At 44.8% G+C, this 27218-nt stretch overlaps 1 protein-coding gene across 2 annotated transcripts in view; it reads right to left on the minus strand.

Moving 5' to 3' along the window:
- Positions 1 to 2830: 2830 nt before the first annotated feature.
- The window catches only part of LOC109878914 (sterol regulatory element-binding protein 1-like), a 28367-nt gene continuing 3979 nt past the window's right edge, over positions 2831 to 27218 (minus strand). Inside the window, exons 4-18 of one of the 2 annotated variants that reach the window (XM_031819128.1) lie at positions 25864 to 26082; positions 24913 to 25030; positions 24288 to 24448; positions 22254 to 22464; positions 21842 to 22026; positions 17522 to 17780; positions 15195 to 15361; positions 14855 to 15023; positions 14453 to 14561; positions 11482 to 11591; positions 6691 to 6823; positions 6316 to 6481; positions 5583 to 5765; positions 5344 to 5455; positions 2831 to 5146 (exon numbers count right to left, since the gene is read on the minus strand). In XM_031819128.1, the coding sequence (XP_031674988.1) occupies positions 4926 to 5146; positions 5344 to 5455; positions 5583 to 5765; positions 6316 to 6481; positions 6691 to 6823; positions 11482 to 11591; positions 14453 to 14561; positions 14855 to 15023; positions 15195 to 15361; positions 17522 to 17780; positions 21842 to 22026; positions 22254 to 22464; positions 24288 to 24448; positions 24913 to 25030; positions 25864 to 26082 (2523 nt within the window). In that variant the 3' untranslated portion in view covers positions 2831 to 4925. The remainder of the gene's footprint in view (positions 5147 to 5343; positions 5456 to 5582; positions 5766 to 6315; positions 6482 to 6690; positions 6824 to 11481; positions 11592 to 14452; positions 14562 to 14854; positions 15024 to 15194; positions 15362 to 17521; positions 17781 to 21841; positions 22027 to 22253; positions 22465 to 24287; positions 24449 to 24912; positions 25031 to 25863; positions 26083 to 27218) is intronic. The other variant, XM_031819129.1, reaches the window with a different exon arrangement.

A 27218-nucleotide genomic window follows, 5' to 3' on the forward strand; every position in this document is an offset into this window, starting at 1 on the left:
ACTCAACAGTATTGTGGAGCTCCTGCACCTCTTATTAGCTCAACAGTATTGTGGAGCTCCTGCACCTCTTATTAACTCAACAGTATTGTGGAGCTCCTGCACCTCTTATTAACTCAACAGTATTGTGGAGCTCCTGCACCTCTTATTAGCTCAACAGTATTGTGGAGCTCCTGCACCTCTTATTAGCTCAACAGTATTATGGAGCTCCTGCACCTCTTATTAGCTCAACAGTATTGTGGAGCTCCTGCACCTCTTATTAGCTCAACAGTATTGTGGAGCTCCTGCACCTCTTATTAGCTCAACAGTATTGTGGAGCTCCTGCACCTCTTATTAACTCAACAGTATTGTGGAGCTCCTGCACCTCTTATTAACTCAACAGTATTGTGGAGCTCCTGCACCTCTTATAAACTCAACAGTATTGTGGAGCTCCTGCACTTCTTATTAACTCAACAGTATTGTGGAGCTCCTGCACCTCTTATTAACTCAACAGTATTGTGGAGCTCCTGCACCTCTTATTAACTCAACAGTATTGTGGAGCTCCTGCACCTCTTATTAACTCAACAGTATTATGGAGCTCCTGCACCTCTTATTAACTCAACAGTATTGTGGAGCTCCTGCACCTCTTATTAACTCAACAGTATTGTGGAGCTCCTGCACCTCTTATTAGCTCAACAGTATTGTGGAGCTCCTGCACCTCTTATTAGCTCAACAGTATTGTGGAGCTCCTGCACATAAATGTAAACAAAACCGGCACCCGAAATGAGTACTGGCACCTATTTCAGTCCAAGTCAAGCACAGGCTATAACTGTAATTGCTAGGGGGCTGGCCCTCAACGGGAGCACAGTTCTAGGAAAAACAGTTGCTTTGAAACTCGGGATTTGGTGGCTAATTGAGGTAAGACTAATTCTGCATGTATGAACTACACATTGACACATCCAGCCCAAAGCGGGAGATTTAAAAAATAGTTAGTAATCGCCAAAGTTCAGGAGCATGTCTTTCCAAACTGACAGCCACTACAGGGCAAAACAGATTAAAAAAGACATGGAAAAATGCTCAAGCATTAAAGGTTTAAGACTTGCTGCCACTCTAATCTGTCCCCAATGTTAAATTGATGGGGCATTACTACCACATACCAGTTAAATTGGTACAGCACTCTTAATATAGCCTCCTATAAGACACTCCTCAAAATAAGACAGAAACAACAATACCACTCGTGGTCAAAATGTTTTCAACCCACCAAAAATGCCATATACAGCAATTACCCCCCCCCCCCCCCCCCCCCCCCCACACACAAAATGTTCCCACAATGCACCATAATTGACAGCATGCTGCAGTAAAACTTTCACAGTATTTTACTGCTGATAATAGCCCAAATGACTGTATGAATGCTAGTTTTATGTTAGTGTGGTGCAGAGCCTGTGAGCAGGGTTGTGGGTGGAAATCCTGTTCATCGCTCTCTTATGGAGTGGTGCTTGTCCACCGCTCTGTGCTCCATGTCCTTTCCCACCCTCTGCTAAAAACTGCTCTGTGCCTCCGAGAGTGAAAAACACAGTGTAACGGCTGTTGGTGGAAGAAGGTGAGGACCAAAGTGCAGCGTGGTACGTGTTCATCATTTATCAAATAGAACTGAACACTAAATACAAAACAACAAAAGCACACCCGAAACAGCTCCGTCAGGTGCAAAACACACTAAACAGAAAATAACTACCCACAACCCATAGTGGGAAAACAGGCTGCCTAAGTATGGTTCTCAGAGACAACGATTGCCAGCTGCCTCTGATTGGGAACCATACCAGGCCAAACACGTAGAAATACAAAACCTAGACTACAAAACATAGAATGCCCACCCCAACTCACGCCCTGACCAAACTAAAACAGAGACATAAAAAAGGAACTAAGGTCAGGACGTGACAGTACCCCCCACCATCTGTCCGCGGTGGCGGCTCTGGCACGGGACATGGACCCCACTCCACCTTAGTCTGGGCCCACTTCGGTGGCACCTTTGGAGCAATGACCCTCGCCGCCGACCCCGGACTGGGGACCCTTTCAGCGGGCCCCGAATAGACGGGAGACTCTGTCAGCGCCGGAGTGAAGGGAGGCTCTGTAGCCCCAGCCTTTGGGAATCTCCCGCCACACTCCAGTCAAATTGGTATGAATTTACCCGCCAGATTCAGCAGCGTGACAAAAGGCATGCCCCAAAACATTTTTTTTCAATTTCATGATGGTTTTTATTTTATTTAGTTTGTTTTGGAGCCAAATATAGAACTGATTTCAAACTGGTTTGTTAATTATTTTATTTCAGTTTACTAATTGTTTTTCATGATTAGTTTTCATTTTGACACTTTTATAATAACATTTATTTGGCGGGTGCTTATATTTGTCCTATTTCACACATATACATGTGTGTAATAATACCCATGTGTAAATGAACCCACACATATACACGTGTGTAATAATACCCATGTGTAAATGAACCCACACATATACACGTGTGTAATAATACCCATGTAAATTAACCCAGGCAGTTAACCCACTGTTCCTAGGCCGTCATTGGAATTAAGAATTTGTTCTTAATTAATTGACTTGCCTAGTTAAATAAAGGTTCAATACAATGTTTTTTTTGCCTATCCCACTCTCCCTGAGACACCATCTGAGAGTGGGGTCACAGCCAGGGTCAGACATTATCAACAGTGACCCTGGAGCAATTAGGGTTAAGTGCCTTTCTCAAGGGAACATCAGATTTTCTTGTAGGATCAGGACTAGCAACAGTTGGGTAGTTTCAGTTTCTCTCAAACCCCCGCCACCATCAAAGCACCACAAGAGACCCTGAGGCATTTCCTTACAAAATGGTATTTTTATTTACATATCCAGGAATAAACCAATGAGCAAAGAAGGAGAAAGACAGGGAAGGAAAGAATATGTTGATTAAGAAACTAAATAATAATAATAATACTACATGTTCAGATGTGGTTGTGATGATTTAACACAGTCACACCACAGACTGACCCAACACACTGGGAAGGAATCATCAGTCCAGTGTCCCTCAGTCAGTCATTTACAATGATACACTATTACAAACTAGCATGTCCTGGGATAAACACAACAAAAGCATGCTAAAGAACCAAATGGGGTTTTAGTCTTCTGAAAACAAAAACTGTGGTTCTGGAACAGGGTTGTACACACACACACACACAACTCTTTCACTCTGTCTTTTTAACATATGGGTCCTGTTCAAAAGGAGCACACGTTTTAAAAACGTTTTTCAACGGAAAACAAAAAATGACAGTTTCTTATTGGACAAGAACCCATTTTCTTCCATTTGGGGCCTAGTGAACAGGACCCAGGGGCCTGACTACAGGAGGGTGTGGCAGCCTCGCTACAGGCCTTCTTTTGAAGAAGAGATGATAATAACAAGAGTCAATTAAATCATGAGATCTAGAAATACTAGATGAGACTCGGGCTCTTTTGTAAGCTATTGGTCTTGAACGGAGTGACTTGGGGGGGGGGGGGGGGGGGCACCACCATAGAAATATAATTATTAGAATGGACATTCCCATTAAAGTCAATGTTCTGTTATGGGTGGCCCAGCGGCTCAACCCTAGACTGGAGCCTATCGCTCGAGGACTCAACACCTCCAACTCTTTCTGATATCATCATAGTGGCAGCACACACCTTGCGCAATAGTGCAAACGCTCACATGAGTCTGATGACAATATTGAATGGTCTTTGACACTCCTTGGCCCCAAAAGCACATGGACACTGTCCCCTTTTTTGATACACTTACCAACTATGGCAACAAACATAGGTTGAGTAACACATACCAAATGGCACCCTATTCCCTTTTTGGGGTGCACTACTTTTGACTAGAGTCTATAGGAAGTAGTGCACTATATAGAGAATAGGGTGCCATTTGGGACTCATCCATACTCCCCATTGGACCCCAAGCCTCTGGCTATGCTACACAATGAGGGTGGAAAGTAAATGATCACCCGGCCAATGGAAAATACTGATCAGCAGAACAAATCTCAGACAGATTATAAATACATTGTAAAATATATACACAGCAACAACAAAGAAAATAATATGAAAAGGAAAAGCTACAATATTATAGAACTCCTCAAATACAGCCCCTCTGGGCCAGTGCAGATTAAACGACGTGACAGAGATGCAACATTTCAGACCATCGCAGATAGAAACACAATGTATAGATCTGTCATGGTCCTCTTTTCAACATGATAGAGAAACCCGTCTGCTCTATACCATATATTTCTGAAATGTTGTGCTCCTCAAAAAGACCAGTCTGTCCCAACGCAGTTTGCTCCTCCCACCGCAGCCAGTCAGACAGACAACCACTCTGTAAACACACCAATCACAACAGAGTGCTTCGCTTTGTAAGGTGCATCGTCCAATCAAAACATGGGGCTAGTAGTGTACAACTGCAGGTAAAAACCTTTCCCCTTCTCTCTCACACACACACACACACACACACTCCCAGCCATCACACCTTCACAGTCCTGCAGAGGGCGGCAGAACTCCACCCAGTAGACACACTCCGCCACTACAGTGCATTTCACGCAGGGGAATAGAAAAGAACCAGAAATGTGAACCTATATATCCTGGTGGATGAGGACTAGCTTACATGACAGATCATGTCAACAATGTCAACAGCAACACTTTACTGGGGTGAAGTCCTCCCCTGCTAAACTGTCACTCTGAGAGCTGTCTACTGACAGGTGATATGAAACTAATGGCAGGTAACTGTCAGGTATGTTCATTCGTCTGTCTGTATGCCTGATATGATTCTCAATGTCTAGTTAGACTGTCTGTATGTCTGTTCGTCAGCTGCAGGCCAAATGCCAAAAACCTCCTTCATCCATGTGTGTGTGTGTGTGTGGGGCTGGTCTCTCTGCCTCGCTCTGTATCGTCTAGGCAGAGGTGACAGTGGTGCCGCTGCCCAGCTTAATGATCATCTGCTGGCAGTCGTGGAGGGTGCGCTTGTCCCCCAGCTTCTCCAGTGTCCGGGCTGCGTCCGCCAGCATGCCCACCCGCTGGCCCGGTGCCGACAGGAAGGAGGGGGGCAGGTAGCGACACGCCAACATCACCGCCTCAGCCTGCTCCCTCTGGCCAGGACGCATCTCACACTCCTCTGTAGAATCACACACACACACACACACACACACACACACGTGAGTTGTGGGGATACAGAGAGGGATACTACACAGATAACACTCATATCGCGCCGTGTCCCTTTAGACCTCATTATGAAAGGCTTAAAAAAGGCACACAAAACCCACAGAACCTTTCTCACACACGCAAACTACAAAAACCCCTCCCTGCAGTTACCCGTCTTGGCTCCGGGGGTGGCTCTGCGTCTGAGCGAGCGGTCCAGGAGCTGATGTGTTCGCGTGGGACTGGCCCCAGCCATCAGCCTGGCGGTTGCCTCATGAAGAAACAACTGAGAGGGAGAGAGAGAACAGTGTTTGATGAGTGAGAAGTGAGAAATCTACCTAGATCAACCTGTGTCCATATACATGTATGTGCCCGTGTCTACATGTGTATGTATGTCTTCCTCCACGTCCTACCCTGCGCATGGCGGGCCTGAAGCTCTGGGCCAGCTTCCTGAGGGAGGAGAGGTCCTGCTGGAAGCCGTGCAGCTCGGCCGGGGAGGCCTGCAAGGAGAGACCCCCGGGACTGGAGCTCTGCTGAAGACGCCACACGTTAGTCCGCATCACCAGCAGCAGGTCACACAGCAGCAACTGGACCACCTGGGGAGAGAGAAAGAGAGAGAGACAGAAAGACAGAGAGAGACAGAGAGAGATCGAGAGAGAGAGACAGGGAGAGAGAGAGAGAAAGACAGAGACCGAGAGAGATCAAGAGACCGAGAGAGATCGAGAGAGATCAAGAGAGACAGAAAGACAGAGAGAGACCGAGAGAGAGAGACAGAAAGAGAGAGACCGAGAGATAGAGACAGAGAGAGAGAGACAGAGACAGAGAGACAGAGAGAGACCGAGAGAGATCAAGAGAGAGATCAAGAGAGAGACAGAGACCGAGAGAGACCGAGAAAGAGAGACCGAGACAGAGACAGAGAGAGAAGCAAACCTTATGGTGTGCGTATTGAAAATGACATTAGTTTGAAAGGCAGTAACAGTGTGTATTGATGTCTCCTGCCCATTGTGCTGTATAGGGCCCAGTTCTGTCTTGCACTGCAGGAACATTGCACCCAGCTGAGAGACACATGCAATGCAACTACAATGCACCACAGCTCTGGCCATAGCTGCTGTGTGTGTGTGTGTGTGTATATATGTGTGTGTGTACCTTGTCTAGGCTGCTGCTGTGACAGTGTGGTCCCAGGTTGAGGCTGTCTCTCAGCAGGCCGCTGGCCCTCTCACTGTGGCTCAGACTCAGCTGACAGTTCTCTGGTTTGGTCAGCATGGCGCGCACCGCTCGGAACGTGTTCAAAGACGCCTTGGGCAACGGACTCCTGAGGACACATGAACAACTCTTTTCAGAAAGGTGGTGGAGAAGAACTGGGGAAGTGTGTGTGTGTGTGTGTGTGTGTGTGTGTGTGTGTGTGTGTGTGTGTGGTAATCTGTATGTCACTCCGGAATGTTCTACTACAGCTTGGTACAGTCCCTCGGCTGTGTGTGTATGTGTGTGTGTGTGCGCGCGCTTGCGTGCGTGTACACTCACTCTGCAGTCTGTAGACTACGGGGCAGGTGCTCGGCGGCGGGGTACAGTCTCTCAGCCGCTGCGTCGTCTCCTTGAAGCCAGTTAATGATCACCACGGCAACCGACGACCACCATTTGGAATGAAGGTCACAGCCTGGAGGTCCCAGACAAGGTTTACACACAGTCAATAAAGAAAATACACACAGAGACAGGTTATTATTGGGATAGTTCCTGTAGCTGATCTAGAGATATCAACTGTAACTCTGTTGATACACAACAGCTTGCTGGGGTTAAGTTCAGGGTTATGTTTGGGGTTAGGTTTAGGATAAGGGCAAGGGTTGTTTTGGGTGAGGCCTGGGGTTAAGTTTAGGGAAGAGTTTAGGGCTAGGGCTAGGTTTAGGAGAAGGGCAAGGGTTATGTTTTGGGTGAGGCCTGGGGTTAAGTTTAGGGAAGAGTTTAGGTTTAGGGCTAGGTTTAGGAGAAGGGCAAGGGTTATGTTTTGGGTGAGGCCTGGGGTTAAGTTTAGGGAAGAGTTTAGGTTTAGGGCTAGGTTTAGGATAAGGGCAAGGGTTGTTTTGGGTGAGGCCTGGGGTAAAGTTTAGGGAAGAGTTTAGGTTTAGGGCTAGGTTTAGGATAAGGGCAAGGGTTATGTTTTGGGTGAGGCCTGGGGTTAAGTTTAGGGAAGAGTTTAGGTTTAGGGCTAGGTTTAGGATAAGGGCAAGGGTTATGTTTTGGGTGAGGCCTGGGGTTAAGTTTAGGGAAGAGTTTAGGTTTAGGGCTAGGTTTAGGATAAGGGCAAGGGTTATGTTTTGGGTGAGGCCTGGGGTTAAGTTTAGGGAAGAGTTTAGGGCTAGGGCTAGGTTTAGGATAAGGGCAAGGGTTATGTTTTGGGTGAGGCCTGGGGTTAAGTTTAGGGAAGAGTTTAGGTTTAGGGCTAGGTTTAGGATAAGGGCAAGGGTTATGTTTTGGGTGAGGCCTGGGGTTAAGTTTAGGGAAGAGTTTAGGTTTAGGGCTAGGTTTAAATGTATGTTGAAGGTTAGAGGATAGTTAGTTGACATGATGTTGACAGGTTTAGAACATCTATGTGGGACTATCCAGACATGCTGAAACACAGACACCATCCCTCCTTTATCTCTCTCCGTTTCACACATGATCAAATCCAGCTGTTCTCTGGCATGTTCCCCCTCTGGCATGGTCACACCCTGCTAATACTGCAGCTATACTGATAGCCACATCTCTCCAAGGGAGAAGACCTCCTTTGCTTAACATTGGGCCAACACAGCTTTCATCAAATCAGATGGCTGATTCATCACAAAACCATTTGATGTTGACAATTATTTCAATGATTACTTCATTGGCAAAGTGGGCAAACTTAGGCAGGAAATGCCAACAACGAACAGTGAGCCATCGTATTCATGCATAACAAAAACAATACTGAAAGAAAAGCATTGTAAGTTTGAATTTTGTAAAGTTAGTGTGGGAGAGGTGGAAAAATTATTGTCATCGATCAATAATGTCAAACCTCTTGGCATTGACAACTTAGATGGTAGGCTGTCATTGTAAATTAGAATTTGTTCTTAACTGACTTGCCTAGTTAAATAAGGGTTCAATAAAAACTACAAATGGAAAGCTACTGAGGATGGTAGCTGACTCTATAGCCACTGCTATCTGTCATATCTTTCATCTGAGGATGGTAGCTGACTCTATAGCCACTGCTATCTGTCATATCTTTCATCTGAGCCCAGAGGAAAGTCTTTGTCCTCAGGCCTGGAGGGAAGACAAAGTCATTCTGCTACCCAAGAGTGGTAAAGCGGCCTTTACTGCTTCTAACAGCAGACCTATCAGCTTGCTGCCAGCACTTAGCAAACTGTTGAAAAAAATAGTGTTTGACCAAACAAACAAATTAACAACAGACTTTCAGCATGCTTATAGAGAATGGCACTCAACATGTACTCCACTGGCACAAATGACTGGCACAAAAGAAATGTATAAGAAGAAGATTGTGGGAGCTTTACTGTTAGATTTTAGTGCAGCCTTTGATATTATTAACCATAACCTGTTGAGAAAATGTATGCGTTACGGCTTTTCACCCTCTGCCATATCATGAATTCAGAGCTATATCTCTAATAGAACTCAGAGGGTTTTCTTTAATGGAATCTTCTCTAATGTCAAACATGTAACGTGTGGTGTACCGCAGGGCAGCTCTCTAGGCCCTCTACTCTTTTCTATTTTTCCAATGATCTGCCACTGGCATTAAACAAAGCATGTGTGTCCATGTATGCTTATGATTCAACCATATACGCATCAGCAACCACAGCTAATAAAGTCACTGAAACCCTTAACAGAGTAGCAGTACATTTTGGAATGGGTAGCCAATAATAAAGTGGTTTCTTAAACTAAGGGCATTGTATTTGGTACAAATCATTGCCGAAGTTCTAGACCTCAGCTGAATCTGGTAATGAACGTTGTGGCTGTTGAACAAGTTGAGGAGACTAAATTACTTGGTGTTACCTTAGATTGTAAACTATCAGGTTCAAAACATATAGATTCAATGGTTGTAAAGCTGGGGAGACGTCAGTCCGTAATAAAGAGATGCTCTGCTTTTTTGACACCACGCTCCACAAAGCAAGTCTTTCAGGCTCTAGTTAGAGCTTATCTTGATTATTGTCCAGTCATATGGTCAAGTGCTGCAAAGAAAGACCTAGTTAAGCTGCAGCTGGACCAGAACAGAGCGGCACGTCTGGCTCTTCCTTGTAATCAGAGGGCTGATATAAATACTATGCATGCCAGTCTCTCTTGGCTAAGAGTTTTTATAATAAATATTAATGTGTTGGAAATTCAAAATGGTTTGCATAGTCAACTTAGACACAGCACTGACAGACACACACACTTACCCCACCAGACATGACACCAGGGGTATTTTAACAGTCCCCAGGTCCAGAACTAATTCTAGGAAACATACAGTATTATACAGAGCCATGAGTGCATGGAACTCCCTTACATCTCATATAGCACAAGTGAACAGCAAACCTGGTTTCAAAAAACAAATAAAGCAACACCTCACGGCACAACAAATAGCTTACAATACTCTACTCAGCAAACTGGATGCAGTCTATTATAAGCCCCTTATACCACCCACCACTGCAACCTGTATGCTCTAGTCGGCTGGCCCTCGCTACATATTCATCGCCAGACCTACTGGCTCCAGGTCATCTATAAAAGCCTATGCTAGGTAAAGCTCCGCCTTATCTCAGCTCACTGGTCACGATAACAACACCCACCCGTAGCACGCGCTCCAGCAGGTACCTCTCACTGGTCATCCCCAAAGCCCACACCTCCTACCTCCCCACGCCATTTACACACAGTGTATATAGACTCTTTTTCCCCTTTTTTTTCTCTATTGTGTTATTGATTGTATGCTTGTTTATTCCATGTGTAACTCTGTGTTGTTGTTTGTGTCGCACTGCTTTGCTTTATCTTGGCCAGGTCACAGTTGTAAATTAGAACTTGTTCACAACTGTCCTACCTGGTTAAATAAAGGTGTTCACAACTGTCCTACCTGGTTAAATAAAGGTGTTCACAACTGTCCTACCTGGTTAAATAAAGGTGTTCACAACTGTCCTACCTGGTTAAATAAAGGTGTTCACAACTGTCCTACCTGGTTAAATAAAGGTGTTCACAACTGTCCTACCTGGTTAAATAAAGGTGTTCACAACTGTCCTACCTGGTTAAATAAAGGTGTTCTCAACTGGCCTACCTGGTTAAATAAAGGTGTTCTCAACTGGCCTACCTGGTTAAATAAAGGTGTTCTCAACTGGCCTACCTGGTTAAATAAAGGTGTTCTCAACTGGCCTACCTGGTTAAATAAAGGTGTTCACAACTGGCCTACCTGGTTAAATAAAGGTGTTCTCAACTGGCCTACCTGGTTAAATAAAGGTGTTCACAACTGGCCTACCTGGTTAAATAAAGGTGTTTTCAACTGGCCTACCTGGTTAAATAAAGGTGTTCACAACTGGCCTACCTGGTTAAATAAAGGTGTTTTCAACTGGCCTACCTGGTTAAATAAAAAGGTGAAATACATTTTTACAAATAATAATAAAAACCGCCTCTCCCCCATGTGACCTACTTGTTGTGTGTATGTACTGACGTATGTGTAACTGATAGATGCACACACACACACACACACACTTTAAAATGTTAAGTATTTTGTCTGTAATGTATTTTTGGTTATGTGTCGTACTCCAGTAAGAATAGCTCCCATTGGCGTCGGCTAATGGAGATCCTAATAAATCACATCCAATCAAACGCACACTCACACAAAGAGACAGCTATGCTGACTGGGAAATCTAACACCATGCCAAGAAAAGTCTCCTTTCAAAAGCTCTTCCTTCTCTAGCTACTTCTTCAAGATGATTAGAGGCTTGACAGGACTGGAAGATGGAGCGATGCAGAGGACCATGCCTTTTAACCTCCCATCTCCTCTCAGAGAAAATGAGCGAGCGAGAGAGAGAGAGGTGCTGAAAGGAGCGAGGCTATCTGAGGGGGCATCTCAACAGTCTAGAGTGGCTTCCTCTCCTTGTCTTTGATTGCACTGATCTGACAACACAGGGATCAGTGGAAGCAATGTCAGAAGATAGAGACATGTTACTGAAGATCAGTGTGACTGAAGGAAAGGAGATAAGAAGAGGAAGCCACTTTAGACTACAGATACACTGTCAAGTACACCCTAAATGAGAGACACCCAGTATTGTGCCTGAACTGCAGAGGTGAAACTCGGACCACAGCATAAAGACATATAAATATAAGTCATACCAGTGACGGTAGCCATGTTGGATCCGATGGCGAAGGACTGGGTGTTGGCTCCGGCGGCGTCTGATGCACTAGTCAACAGCTGAAGGTACTCCAGAGCATCCGCATACTCCCTGGGGAATACACACACAGCTTAGTTAGTTAAAAGTATTTAAAATACTATTAGTTCTCCCTGAGGAACACACACACAGCTGAGTTAGTTAAAAGTATTTAAAAGACTATTAGTTCTCCCTGAGGAACACACACACAGCTGAGTTAGTTAAAAGTATTTAAAATACTATTAGTTGTCCTTGAGAGAACACACACACAGCTGAGTTAGTTAAAAGTATTTAAAAGACTATTAGTTGTCCCTGAGGAACACACACACAGCTGAGTTAGTTAAAAGTATTTAAAAGACTATTAGTTCTCCCTGAGGAACACACACAGCTGAGTTAAAAGTATTTAAAAGACTATTAGTTCTCCCTGAGGAACACACACACAGCTGAGTTAGTTAAAAGTATTTAAAATACTATTAGTTGTCCTTGAGAGAACACACACAGCTTACAGTTGAAGTCGGAAGTTTACATACACTTAGATTGGAGTCATTAAAACTTGTTTTTCAACTACTCCACAAATTTCTTGTTAACAAACTATAGTTTTGGCAAGTCGGTTAGGACATCTACTTTGTGCATGACACAAGTAAGTTTTCCAAGAATTGTTTACAGACAGATTAGTTCACTTAAAATTCACTGTATCACAATTCCAGTGGGTCAGAAGTTTACATACATTAAGTTGACTGTGCCTTTAAACAGTATGGAAAATTCCAGAAAATTATGTCATGGCTTTAGAAGCTTCGGATAGGCTAATTGACATCATGAGTCAATTGGAGGTGTACCTGTGGATGTATTTCAAGGCCTACCTTCAAACTCAGTGCCACTGCTTGATATCATGGGAAAATCTAAAGAAATCAGCCTCAGAAAATAATTGTAGACCTCCACAAGTCTGGTTCATCCTTGGGAGCAATTTCCAAACACCTGAAGGTACCACGTTCATCTGTACAAACAATAGTACGCAAGTATAAACACCATGGGACCACGCAGCCGTCATACCACTCAGGAAGGAGACGCGTTCTGTCTCCTAGAGATGAATGTACTTTGGTGTGAAAAGTGCAAATCAATCCCAGAACAACAGCAAAGGACCTTGTGAAGATGCTGGAGGAAACGGGTACAAAAGTATCTATATCCACAGTAAAACGAGCCCTATATCGACATAACCTGAAAGGCCGCTCAGCAAGGAAGAAGCCACTGCTCCAAAACCGCCATAAAAAATCCAGACTACGGTTTGCAACTGAACATGGGAACAAAGATCGTATTTTTTGGAGAAACGTCCTCTGGTCTGATGAAACAAAAATAGAACTGTTTGGCCATAATGACCATCGTTATGATGTTTGGAGGAAAAAGGGGGAGGCTTGCAAGCCGAAGAACACCATCCCAACCGTGAAGCACGGGGGTGGCAGCATCATGTTGTGGGGGTGCTTTGCTGCAGGAGGGACTGGTGTACTTCATTTTTTTATTTTATTTTACCTTTATTTAACCAGGTAGGCAAGTTGAGAACAAGTTCTCATTTACAATTGCGACCTGGCCAAGATAAAGCAAAGCAGTTCGACAGATAAAACGACACAGAGTTACACATGGAGTAAAAACAAACATACAGTCAATAATGCAGTATAAACAAGTCTATATACAATGTGAGCAAATGAGGTGAGAAGGGAGGTAAAGGCAAAAAAGGCCATGATGGCAAAGTAAGTACAATATAGCAAGTAAAATACTGGAATGGTAGTTTTGCAATGGAAGAATGTGCAAAATAGATAAAATAGAAATATAAAATAAAATAGATGGAGGAAACTTATGTGGATATATTGAAGCAACAACTCAAGACATCAGTCAGGAAGTTAAAGCGTGATTACAAATGGGTCTTCCAAATGGACAATGACCCCAAGCGTACTTCCAAAGTTGTGGCAAAATGGCCGTAGGACAACAAAGTCAAGGTATTGGAGTGGCCATCACAAAGACCTGACCCCAACCTATAGAAAATTTGAGGACAGAACTGAAAAAGCGTGTGCGAGCAAGGAGGCCCACAAACCGCGGCAGGTAGCCTAGTTGTTAGAGCGTTCGTCTATTAACCGAAAGGTTGCACTATTGAATCCCTGAGCTGACAAGGTTAAAAAAAATCTGTCTTTCTGCCCCTGAACAAGGCAGTTTACCCACTGTTCCTAGGCAGTCATTGAAAATCAGAATTTGTTCTTAACTGACTTGCCTAATTAAATAAAGGTAAAAAATAAATAAATAAATGACTCAGTTACACCAGCTCTATCAGGAGGAATGGGCCAAAATTCACCCAAGTTATTGTGGGAAGTTTGTGGAAGGCTACCTGAAACGTTTGACCCAAGTTAAACCATTTAAATGCAATGCTACCGAATACTAATTGAGTGTATGTGACCTTCTGACCCACTGGGAATGTGATGAAAGAAATAAAAGCTGAAATAAATCACTCTACTATTATTCTGACATTTCACATTCTTAAAATAAAGTGGTGATCCTAACTGACCTAAGGCAGGGAATTTTTACTAGGATTAAATGTCAGGAATTGTGAAAAACTGAGTTTAAATGTATTTGGCTAAGGTGAATATAAACTTTCGACTTCAACTGTAGTTAGTTAAAAGTATTTAAAAGACTTAGTTCTCCTTGAGAACACACACGTAAAAGGCTTGTTCAAAAAGTGATTGTAGATAATTTAAGACAAAATAAGGCCTAAAATATTAAAGTCAACATTCTGTATTTTACAACTCAATGTTAGATGGTTCTCCACACCCTGGTTCTCCACAGCCACTAGAAACGTCAGCTAACTTTAGCCACCACGCTAAAATTGATAAAGTCAACTTTTAAGACTTCTGCAGATAACCTGAGAACACTATTTGGCTGTGTGTTGCACCTACCCCTCTCCATCACTGGGGGTCTTCTCCCCCCGGGGCTGGGCCACACAGTATAGAGCCTTCTCCAAAAGGTGTTCCCTAAAGGCCTGGGTCACCTGGGCCAGAGGGTCCACTACGGAGACAGAGAGAGAAGAATTAGGGTTAGCATAGTCATTGCCCATATTGCTTTCATCATAACCAGTTTCCATGACAGGTGTTTCCTTTCATAAAGACACAAGCTGTCCACCTGTAGAGCCTCTCAACGCTCATTCTTCTGAGGGGCTCTTGTCAATAGTTGTACACCATATACCAGGGAATAAGGTGCTATTGGTCACATACACGTGTTTATCAGATGTTGTTGCAGGTGTAGTGAAATGCTTGTGCTTCTAGTTCCGACAGTGCAGTAGGTGTGTCTACAGTACTGACCTGTGTTCCCTGCCTGGCTGTAGATGCTATCTTTGGGGGTGCTGCGGACGGCCCAGTCCCCGTCCACAAAGAAGCGGTGGCCCAGAGGGTGACAGAGCCACTGCATGGCCGGGGGGACACTGCCACTGGAGGAGAGACACGCCTGGCGGGCACTGCTCAGGAACACACGCTGGGGATGGAGAGAGACATGGAGATACAGGAGTGAGTAACGAGGTAGAGACACAGAGACAGACACACACGATACACTGAGCAACAAACCACACATTATAGCCAACGCCTTCCCCTCGCCCCCACTCTCACAAATACCCACACCACTTGGTAACCTAACTCGGTTACTCACGGAGGAGAAGTGAAGGAGTCTGGGTAGGCTGGCTTTGACTCGTAGGGCTGCAGAGACGTAGATCTCTCCTAGCGTGGCCACGGGGAGACAGGAGCCTGAACACTCGGCCAGGTTTACAGCACTCAGAGCCATGTGAACCGCAGACAGGTGGCTACCGCCCAGCTTACCTGCACACACACCCGTTAATTATAGACAGCTTGTCTGAACAAACACAGAAAACACACAGGATTATCAGACAAAGACTCCTGAAAACACACATCCATTCCTCTCAGGTCTACATAAAAAGTGTGTAGGAGTAGGGAGCTAGTGGATAACTCTGTATTGGACAGTAGTACTGCAGAGGAGAGAATGTACCTACTGTGTGATCTTGGGGAAATCTGAATCCATTTAGTGTTTGTTTTATTTCCCACTGTATGAGGATCTGAGACACGTTGGTGACAACCCTGAGGTATTCTGGTTACAGGACGAGCAGGGACACGTTGGTGACAACCCTGAGGTATTCTGGTTACAGGACGAGCAGGGACACGTTGGTGACAACCCTGAGGTATTCTGGTTACAGGACGAGCATGGACACGTTGGTGACAACCCTGAGGTATTCTGGTTACAGGACGAGCAGGGACACGTTGGTGACAACCCTGAGGTATTCTGGTTACAGGACGAGCAGGGACACGTTGGTGACAACCCTGAGGTATTCTGGTTACAGGACGAGCAGGGACACGTTGGTGACAACCCTGAGGTATTCTGGTTACAGGACACGTTGGTGACAACCCGGAGGTATTCTGGTTACAGGACGAGCAGGGACACGTTGGTGACAACCCTGAGGTATTCTGGTTACGGGACACGTTGGTGACAACCCTGAGGTATTCTGGTTACGGGACACGTTGGTGACAACCCTGAGGTATTCTGGTTACGGGACACGTTGGTGACAACCCTGAGGTATTCTGGTTACGGGACACATTGGTGACAACCCTGAGGTATTCTGGTTACGGGACGAGCAGGGACACGTTGGTGACAACCCTGAGGTATTCTGGTTACGGGACGAGCAGGGACACGTTGGTGACAACCCTGAGGTATTCTGGTTACAGGACGAGCAGGGACACGTTGGTGACAACCCTGAGGTATTCTGGTTACGGGACACGTTGGTGACAACCCTGAGGTATTCTGGTTACGGGACACGTTGGTGACAACCCTGAGGTATTCTGGTTACGGGACACGTTGGTGACAACCCTGAGGTATTCTGGTTACGGGACACGTTGGTGACAACCCTGAGGTATTCTGGTTACGGGACACGTTGGTGACAACCCTGAGGTATTCTGGTTACGGGACACGTTGGTGACAACCCTGAGGTATTCTGGTTACGGGACACGTTGGTGACAACCCTGAGGTATTCTGGTTACGGGACACGTTGGTGATAACGGGACGAGCAGGGACACGTGGGTGATAACGGGACGAGCAGGGACACGGTGGTGACAACGGGATGAGCAGGGACACGTTGGTGACAACGGGACGAGCAGGGACACGGTGGTGACAACGGGACGAGCAGGGACACGGTGGTGATAACGGGACGAGCAGGGACACGGTGGTGATAACGGGACGGGCAGGGACACGGTGGTGACAACGGGACGAGCAGGGACACGGTGGTGACAACGGGACAAGCAGGGACACGTTGGTGATAACGGGACGAGCAAGGACACGGTGGTGATAACGGGACGAGCGGAGGCTTAACAGGGCATGTTTGAGATTGCTCAGTTTGTTCATAATGCCTGGAGGAGAAGGAGAAATGTATTGTTGGTGTAGCGCTGCTAGATGGTAGCCGGTTGTGTAGCGCGGCTAGATGGTAGCCGGTTGTGTAGGGTGGCTAGATGGTAGCCAGTTGTGTAGCGCGGCTAGATGGTAGCCGGTTGTGTAACGCGGCTAGATGGTAGCCGGTTGTGTAGGGCGGCTAGATGGTAGCCGGTTGTGTAGGGCGGCTAGATGGTAGCCAGTTGTGTAGCGCGGCTAGATGGTAGCCGGTTGTGTAACGCGGCTAGATGGTAGCCGGTTGTGTAGGGCGGCTAGATGGTAGCCGGTTGTGTAGGGCGGCTAGATGGTAGCCGGTTGTGTAGCGCTGCTAGATGGTAGCTGTACCGGCAATGATCACTGTATGCATATCATTTGTAAAATGTTATTTTGTTCTGTAGTGTCTTGTAAGCCCATGTGGGCTGGGTACCGGTAGGTATATGACACTTAAATCATATCAATCAACTAGCTGGTAACATTGACAAGGTAGACAAGGTTAGCCTTACCCTTAGCATTTGAGCCACAGGTCAAGTCCCATTTCCACCTACCGGTCATGTGCAGCTGGTGCAGGCGGTGGTAGACCAGGGCAGCGTCGCGGCTGCTCATGCGAGCATCCTCCCGGAGCCCCCTGGCGCGGAGCCCCCCAGCCCTGGCAGCCAACCAGCGACCCACCCCTAATCGCTGGAGGCAGAGGCGGAGCAGGGCCCACAGGGCGGCACAGGCCAGGTCCAACTGAGAGGTGGGTAAGGGGCGACCCAGGGCCTTGAGGCAGGTCCATAGGTTCTGACTGGCCTGGGCAAAGTCTCCCTATTGGGGGAGGGAGAGAGGTGGGTAAGTAACCCTCACAACACCAAATTTGAAAGAGATACAACCTACAGCGGTGTAGTCTAAATGGTCACAGCAAATGAACATTACATTTGTCAACCGTGTAAAGTACAAGTTTATTAAGGTTATAATATTGTAGAGAACAATCTAATGATTCATTCTGTGTAATTTATGACAGAAAACTGTTTTGACATTCATTTTATAGCAACCTCTTGGATTGCCCCGTTTCTATCTACATTATAGAGTGGTTCTTCCTAAAAGTTGCGTTGCACTGCAGCACAGCTTGCGGGCTGCCGCAGAATTCTATGGCACGTTATTTAAGTGTTAGCCATTGTTGCCATTAATGCTAGTTACTGCTAGTTTGACCACCAGAGGGCATCTTTGAGAAGCATTTGACTGTTTTTAATAATTGGCTGTACTACCGAATTTAAAACCGTTTTGTAAGAACATAGTACACGGGATTGAATAAGAAATGTAGCTTAATTAATTTGATTAATATTATGGTGTGTCTATTCCAAGAAAAACGAAAGCCTCTGCGTTTCCATTAGGAAAATATGGCACTGTACAACGTGACCGGTCGGGAGTAGGCTACTAAGTGACTGCGAGTGAAGAGCAAAGTAATCAGAACATTTCCACACCCTAATTGCAGGCTAACCAATACCCAAATAGATTCAGTGAAAATGAAAATCTCATTGATTTATCAAGTCTAGTCCCCATGCTTGTCTTAGAGGAGCGCAAAGCGGTGCTGAAAAACCTACACGCTGGTAGGCTAAAAGCTACACGCTGGTAGGCTAAAAGCTACACGCTGGTAGGCTAAAAGCTACACGCTGGTAGGCTAAAACCTACACGCTGGTAGGCTAAAACCTACACGCTGGTAGGCTAAAAGCTACACGCTGGTAGGCTACTGCTTCAAATCCTCTTATAACAATTGGATTATTATTATTATTGACTTTGGGTGTTCCACTAAGCAACAATTTGTTGCCTTCATTAGCCTACTTTATTCCAATATTTCTGTCATTCAGTGATATTAATAGTAATAGTAATTAGTTATGGAACCATCCAGATGAGGTTAGAAAACAACGCAGCCTGTTGTCCTGCTGATAGCCCATCAGGGGTGGACGACTTAAAAGAACTCCAGCACAGAGAAGAGAAAAGAGTCTTAAATAATTAAACGTGGGTAAAATACTGTTTGACTTGGGGATTATGGTCACGGACAGTGCTATTTGCCGGTGTTATGCCGAACATGAAAGCCCAGGAAAATGAACAGGTACAGTAGGCTACAATACTGTAAAATAGGCCTAATAATGCAAAAAATAATGCCTAAATAAATTGACTGTTGGTCTTTACTGTATGCTGCACATTTTGACATTTGACATCGAGACTATTCAAGCCATCGACTCACTGATGGTTGAAGATGATGAGCGATCGGCAAAGGCAGTCTGGAATGTTCTGGCATCACGGCACAACATCACTCTAATTACCGTCAAAAGACAGTTGAAGAAACTGGAGTGAACTTACGGAAAGGCTTTGTAAGACACTATCTAATTATTATTATTATTTTTATTTATTTTTTATTTATTTTTTCTTCCTCAGAACATTAACCATGTGTGTTCTCTTGTTTTGACCCAATGATTCGTCTGACAAACAAAGAACTTTGCGTGCTGCAGGCCAGCCATGGATCAAAGCTGGCGAGACATTCAATGACATCAAGAGATATGCTGGACCCTATGTCAGAGAGGTGTTTTTGGGACCACATCATGTCTATTGTCCTGCTAATAGCCCTTGTGAAAAACAAGTGTTGGAAAACGTTATCTACTATCTAAGGGGCTTTTATAGAACTATAATGCAGGGTTAATAGTAACAATAATAATCGTTGGATAACAGATGTGCTCTCGGTACTCATTAAGAGGCGGCTTCGATCTTCAATATAATCATTCATTCAGAAGGTTAAACCCTTAGGTTTCAGGCCTGCAGTAGGTTATGGAAACATTGTTTTCAAGTCCTCCTGGTGGTTACAGTCCTAACCCTGGAACGTGTGGCACCATTGAAAGAAGCTGGTTTGATGAAAACTGTCAATTTCGTCTGTTCTCTCTGGTCACAATGTCATAGTTTTTTTATGAACACAGTTACCATTAAAAAAACAATATGTTTCTCTTCCCAACTATTTTACAATCTATATGGCACAGCTGGCATTTTTTTGGTCCTTAAATGAAACCGGTATATATTTTTATTTATCACAATTTTCTTTTACCAATTTTGGTCTTTAAATTGTGACTAGGGGGCAGTATTTTCAATAACGTTCCCGTAGTAAACGGGATATTTTATCAGGACAAGATGCTAGAATATGCATATAATTGACAGCATAGGATAGAAAACACTCTAAAGTTTCCACAACTGTAAAAATATTGTCTGTGAGTATAACAGAACTGATGTTGCAGGCGAAAGCCTGAGAAAAATCCAAACAGGAAGGGACTCTTATTTAGAAGGCTCTGTGTTCCTATGCGTCCCTATTGAGCAGTGAATGGGCTATCAACCAGATTCCTTTTTCTATGGCTTCCCTAATGTGTCTAGTGTCACAATACATAGTTTCAGGCTTTTATTTTGAAAAATGAGCCTGAACGTCAACATTGCGTCAGTGGTCAGCTGAAGTCTCTCATAGTGTTTGGTGCGTAAAGGACAAATGCGGCCATTGTCTCTTTCTCCTACTAAGAAGCCACCAGTCCCAGTTGATATATTATCGAATAGATATTTGAAAAACACCTTGAGGATTGATTATAAACAACGTTTGCCATGTTTCTGTCGATATTATGGAGCTAATTTGGAATATTTTTCGCCGTTTTCCTGACTGCAATTTCCGGGCGATTTCTCAGCCAAACGTGAAGAAAAAAAACGGAGCTATTTCACCTACAAAAATAATATAAAGTATAAAAAATATTTTTTTAAATATATACTATAAAGACCATTGGCTATCTAACTGGGAGTCTCGTGAGTGAAAACATCCGAAGCTCATCAAAGGTAAACAATTTAATTTGATTGCTTTTCTCATTTCCGTGACCAAGTTACCTGCTGCTAGCTGGACATAATGCTATGCTAGGCTATCGATAAACTTACACAAATGCTTGTCTTGCTTTGGCTGTAAAGCATATTTTGAAAATCTGAGATGACAGGGTGATTAACAAAGGGCTAAGCTGTGTCTCAATATATTTCATTTGTGATTTTCATGAATAGGAATATTTTCTAGGAATATTGATGTCCGTTGCGTTATGCTAATTAGTGTCAGATGATGACAACGGTCCCGTTCACGGGATGGGGTGTCACTAGAGGTTAATGCAGGGCCGACAGACAAGTTCCTTACTTTTCCCCACTTCCACTTGATAAAGGTTCCAATTAATAACGTAAAAATTTTTTTCTATTAGAATATTTGAGTTTAACCACAATATGATATTTTAGAGATGATTTTGTTTTCAAATAATTGAAAGTGAGAGGTTATAATCTGAATAAAGGGAAAAAGGCCATTCTTGAACACGGGGTGAGACATTCTTAATAATTTGTAAATAAAGCCAGTTTTGTTATTTAGAATGATTTATTTCTGTTTTTAGAGTGAGAGAAACCAAAAGCCCAGCGTGCCTATTTTTGGGAAAATCGTCAGTCCACATGTCAAGTGTAATTCCCTCATTTACCCAAGTTCTCGCTTAACTCCAGGCACACAGCGACAGTTTTGTTGTTGTTGCCTGATGCAGGACTCTAGTGCCAGAGGAGACTCTCAGACTGAAAACACTTCTATTAATTTAAGAAAAGACAGTCAATTTGTGCCACAGTTTAGACTATCGATAGATCAGCGTTCTAACTCCCCCTTGTGATAGTGTGGCGCAATGACAGAATGCCACCATCTAGCACTAATGGTCGCAGCACAAGCTTGTAACTTTTAAAGGAAGAACCACTGTACAGCAGTGAGTGAACACCATACACCCTATTCCCTACATAGTGCACTATATAGGGAATAGGATGCCATTTTGACGAAATCACATTCTCCATATTCTCACCCGTGCCAGGTCGAGGTCTGCCTGCTTGCGGTGCCTCCAGAACAGCACGGAGGATCCAGAGTGGGGCCTGGTGACTGGCTCTCCATAGACCAACACTCTGACCAGAACCCCAGCCACCAGCACACCATTCAGCAGCCACACCAACAGAGTGGGTAGCACCCAGTCCATCCAGCCCCACGAGTCAGCTAGGAGGAGAACACAGAGAGAGGATGACTTTTGGAGACACCCATACAGAATTACTTTTGGAGATACAACAACACATAACGAGTTTGAGACGCGCACGCAAACACACACACAGACAAAGAAGAGATGGACTTGGACAAGAAAATACACATGGGAGTATTAGATTAACTCACTAGGAGTAAGATACACACCTCCGCCACCCTCCCTCTTTCCCTCCCTCCCTCCATACCTGCGTTGTCTAGGCCCAGCATGATCCTGCCTGTCCCAGGATGCACTGCTTGGTTGTTAGCGGTGGTGCTGGAGCCCATCCCTCCACACAGCATGGCAGCCAGGGGATTGAGGGAGAGGAAGAGGAAGGTGAATGTGCACAGCGCCATGCGGGAGCGGTCCAGCATGCCAGCACTGCCCGGAGTGGACGTGTCCATCAGATTGACCGCCGGCTGGACGGGAGAGGACAGAACACAAGGAGTCAGGGTTAGAAATACAACTAAAGCAAGAGGCAGAGATGGAACTGGAACTAGAATTGGAATCAGGGAATTACAACTAAGAACTATAACTTATTATCGTATTCCCTCATTTACCCAAGTTCTCGCTTAACTCCAGGCACACAGCCAGATAAACTGAAGACAGTCAATGACCGTGGACCACAGAAGGTATTTGTACTGGTAACAGACAATGCTGCGAACATGAAGGTTGCTTGGTCTAAAGTGGAGGAGTCCTACCCTCACATCACACCCATTGGCTGTGCTGCTCATGCATTGAATCTGCTCCTCAAGGACATCATGGAACTGAAAACAATGGATACACTCTACAAGAGAGCCAAGGAAATGATTAGGTATGTGAAGGGTCATCAAGTTAGAGCAGCAATCTACCTCACCAAGCAAAGTGAGAAGAATAAGAGCACCACATTGAAGCTGCCCAGCAACACCTGTTGGGATGGTGTTGTCATCATGTTTGACAGTCTCCTGGAGGGGAAGGAGTCTCTCCAAGAAACAGTCTGCCGATATGGACAGCCCCATCCTCCTCCTGGATGATGTATTTTGGGAGAGAGTGGTAAGCAGCCTGAAACCTATAGCAGTAGCCATTGCACTGATTGAGGGAGACAATGCCATCCTGTCTGATGTTCAGACTCGCAGATGCAGATGTAAGAGAAGAAATCCGTACTTTCCTGCCCACTTCACTGTTGCTCCAAGCAGAGGAAACTGCAGTTTTGAAATACATCAAAAAATATTAAGACTTCTTCCTGAAGCCCATACACGCTGCAGTGTACATGTTGGACCCCAAGTATGCTGGCAAGAGCATCCTGTCTGGTGCAGAGATCAACAAGGCCTATGGTGTCATCACTACCGTGTCTCGCCACCTTGGCCTGGATGTGGGCAAGGTTCTTGGCAGTCTGTCGAAGTACACTTCCAAGCAAGAGCTTTGGGATGGAGATGCAATATGGCAGTCGTGCCAACATATCTCATCAGCCACCTGGTGGAAGGGACTTTGTGGATCTGAGGCTCTTTCCCCTGTTGCCTCCTCCATCCTCCAAATCCCACCAACATCAGCCGCATCAGAGCACAACTGGTCCTTGTTTGGGAACACACAAACCAAAGCCCGCAACAGGCTGACCAACACAAGGGTTGAAAATTTGGTGGCCATCCAGGCATATTTGAGGCTTTTTGAGTCTGACAATGAGCCATCCTCAACAAGGTTAGAAAGTGATAGTGAAGATGAGGCCTCAGAGTCTGATGTTCAAGAGGTGGACATTGAGCAGGTCCAGGGAGAAGACATGGAAGCTTGAGAGGAAGACAACCAAGGCTTTAGTTTCTAGACTATCATTTTACAGATGTATGTTGAAAACATTTTTGGGAGATGCCATGGATCATTGGGAATCATTCAATATTCCCTTTTTGTTGTTCAGTAAAATCCTCCCATGTGAAGAGTCAACTCATTTAATTAAAGTTAAATTAGTAACTAAATCGTTTTTTTTCCTATTGGAAGGATTTCATCATTTGCAATTGTGTCTACTTATGATAAGGTAAAATGTTTATGTTTATGTCTCCATATGATATGGTAAATATATCCAATGCAAAAAACATCTATATTTAAATGGTATTAATATTCATTCCCATATATTCCCGTTAACTCCCACGGAAAGTTCCCACCTCTGAATATTCCCCAAAAAGGTCAACCCTAGTTACGGGTAACATCCAGTATCCTGACTGGCTCCACTCAATGCTTTTCAGTGAGGTTTCACGTCTCAGGTTGTGAAACCCACCTTGCTGTCCTCCCCCATGGGGCTGTCGGGTTCTGAGTCGCTGCCACAGTGGGAGTAGGAAGTGGGAGAGCCCACGTCGGATGGCGGCGGGGTGGGTAGCTCGCTCTTTACGTCCGTCTGTGGGCCATCCACCTCCATGGCAACCAGGTCCTTCAGAGACTCTGGAGAGGAGGGAGAGAGAGGAAGGAGGAGAGAGGAGGAGAAAAGAGAGGAGGGAGGTAGAGAAAGAAAGGATCAACCTCACAATAGTTCAGGCCAACCTCATCACTGTTATGACAACTATATCTGTATCCATAAAGTGTCTCAGAGTGCTGATCTAGAATCAGTTTAGCCTTTAAATCATAATTAATACAATTATATGGACAGGGGGAACCTGATCCTAGATCAGCCATCAGCCATGAATACGGGCCCAGCTCTTGATCCGAGCACAACCAGCACTAGCTATCAGACAATGACTGCATTTCACAAAGCACTTCTTTAAGCAATTAAAAGCTTTAGCCATGAAGAATCCTTCTTCTTCATAAAGAATAACAATAGGATCATGATAAAGGGAGGATGGAAGAGAGGAAAGGGCAGGCATAGAAGGAGAAGAAGAGCCAGGGCAGGGAGGAGAAGAACCACTCACTGTTCTTCTGGGCAGACATCTTCAGGGCCATGTTCTCTTTTTTCAGTTTCTGGTTGGACTGCTGCAGGTAGCGGATGTAGTCTATTGCCTTCTTCAGAATTGCCGACTTGTTGAGCTGCTTAGCAGATGAAAAAGGTAAATACAACAACTTGTTGAGCAGCTTAGCAGAAGAAAAAGGTGAATACAACAACTTGTTGAGCTGCTTAGCAGAAGAAAAAGGTGAATACAACAACTTGTTGAGCTGCTTAGCAGAAGAAAAAGGTGAATACAACAACTTGTTGAGCAGCTTAGCAGAAGAAAAAGGTGAATACAACAACTTGTTGAGCTGCTTAGCAGATGGAAAAAGGGGAATACATCTTGTTGAGCAGCTTAGCAGATGGAAAAAGGTGAATACAAATTTAATGCAAGATTTTAAGAGCCTCTGATAAACAGTATGCATTTGAATGCAACCAATGAGTTTTTCTTCGATATAATACGAACACAGCATTAACGTCTTGACATTGGAATCCATGAACAAAACAGTGGCCGTGTCCCAATACCCATACTAGCGTACTAAACAGTACGCAAAAAAATATATAACGTATAGTACTTTTGAAAAAAATGTAATAGTACTCCAAATGTGTCATCTAATATGCGATTGCGTTGACTCCTGCTATTCGTTCGTTTTGGTACAGCGTGTCAATTTATCTAATTATCAGCTGTTGTCAAACACTCGAGTCGGAAAAGACGAGTGACTTAAACTAGATCAGCCTAAATGAGTATACAGAATGTAGTACGCTAGTATGGGTATTTGGACACAGCCAGTTACTTTTCTCTGTCAGATGATTCAGTTTTTGAAAGCTCTACTGTATCTCAATGGGAATCTCCTGCTTAAAATGTATGTTGCAAATAATATTTAGCAAATATATATATATATTTTTAAATATACGTATATATTTCCAATATTAATACCTTGGCCTCAGTCCCGGCCACCAGGTCTTTAAGCTCAAGGATCTTGTCGTTGATGGATGAGCGGTAGCGCTTCTCGATGGCGTTGTGGGCGGTGCGCTTCTCGCCCTTGGGGGGCAGGCCCATAGGTTTACTGCTGATTGTGATACGGTTGATGGGCAGCTTGTCAGAGTCCATCATCACTGGCACTGTGGTCAGGAAGGTGCCACCACTCATCAGAGCCTAGAGGGAGAGAGAGATAGAGGGAGGGAGGTATGGAAGAAGAAAGAGGGAGGAGAGAGAGAGGGAGGGAGGGAGAAAGAAAGAGGAGGGAGAGAAAGAGAGGGAGGGAGGAATGGAGAAATAAAGAGGGAGGAGAGAAAGAGAGGGAGGGAGGGAGGGAGGAGGGATGGAAAAAGAAAGAGGGAGGGAGGGAGGGAGAGAAAGAGAGGGAGGGAGAAAGAAAGAGGAGGGAGAGAAAGAGAGGGAGGGAGAAAGAATGAGGGAGGAGAGACATTGTTTCTAAGAAGACAATCACTAAAGTAGCATCTAGATCAGGGGTGTCAAACTCATTCGGGCTTCAACGACGTCCAGAGGGCCGTAATGAAAATGTGGTAGATACCATTGCCGTCATTGCCGTCAAAAGAAATTGTTCTCTATCCATCGTTTTTTGGAATTTTGCATTAGTGAGCTGGACAGAGGAAACTGTATGAATGTAGGTCCAAGACCATTTCTACAGTTTCCATTCAGTTTTAGTCATCATCAAGTATATTAAGTTTGTTTCCCCCTCAAACAGGCAGTATGTTTGACACGATGTCCTATACACCACAATACTTTCTATTCTTCCACTACCATAAAAATACTTTTAGACTATTTTTATTCGGGAAAATGACTATTTCTAAATGCTGTTACTACTTTATGACATTACTATTCCTACCATCTCGTTCCTACCTGGAGTGAGTGGGTGGTCTGGGCTGTGGTGGTGGTTCCTACCTGGAGTGAGTGGGTGGTCTGGGCTGTGGTGGTGGTTCCTAACTGGAGTGAGTGGGTGGTCTGGGCTGTGGTGGTGGTTCCTAACTGGAGTGAGTGGGTGGTCTGGGCTGTGGTGGTGGTTCCTAACTGGAGTGAGTGGGTGGTCTGGTCTGTGGTGGTGGTTCCTAACTGGAGTGAGTGGGTGGTCTGGGCTGTGGTGGTGGTTCCTAACTGGAGTGAGTGGGTGGTCTGGGCTGTGGTGGTGGTTCCTAACTGGAGTGAGTGGGTGGTCTGGGCTGTGGTGATGGTTCCTAACTGGAGTGAGTGGGTGGTCTGGGCTGTGGTGGTGGTTCCTAACTGGAGTGAGTGGGTGGTCTGGGCTGTGGTGGTGGTTCCTAACTGGAGTG

Source organism: Oncorhynchus kisutch, unplaced genomic scaffold (genome assembly GCF_002021735.2).
Source record: "Oncorhynchus kisutch isolate 150728-3 unplaced genomic scaffold, Okis_V2 scaffold1868, whole genome shotgun sequence".
In the NCBI taxonomy this organism is placed as follows: Eukaryota; Metazoa; Chordata; class Actinopteri; order Salmoniformes; family Salmonidae; genus Oncorhynchus; species Oncorhynchus kisutch.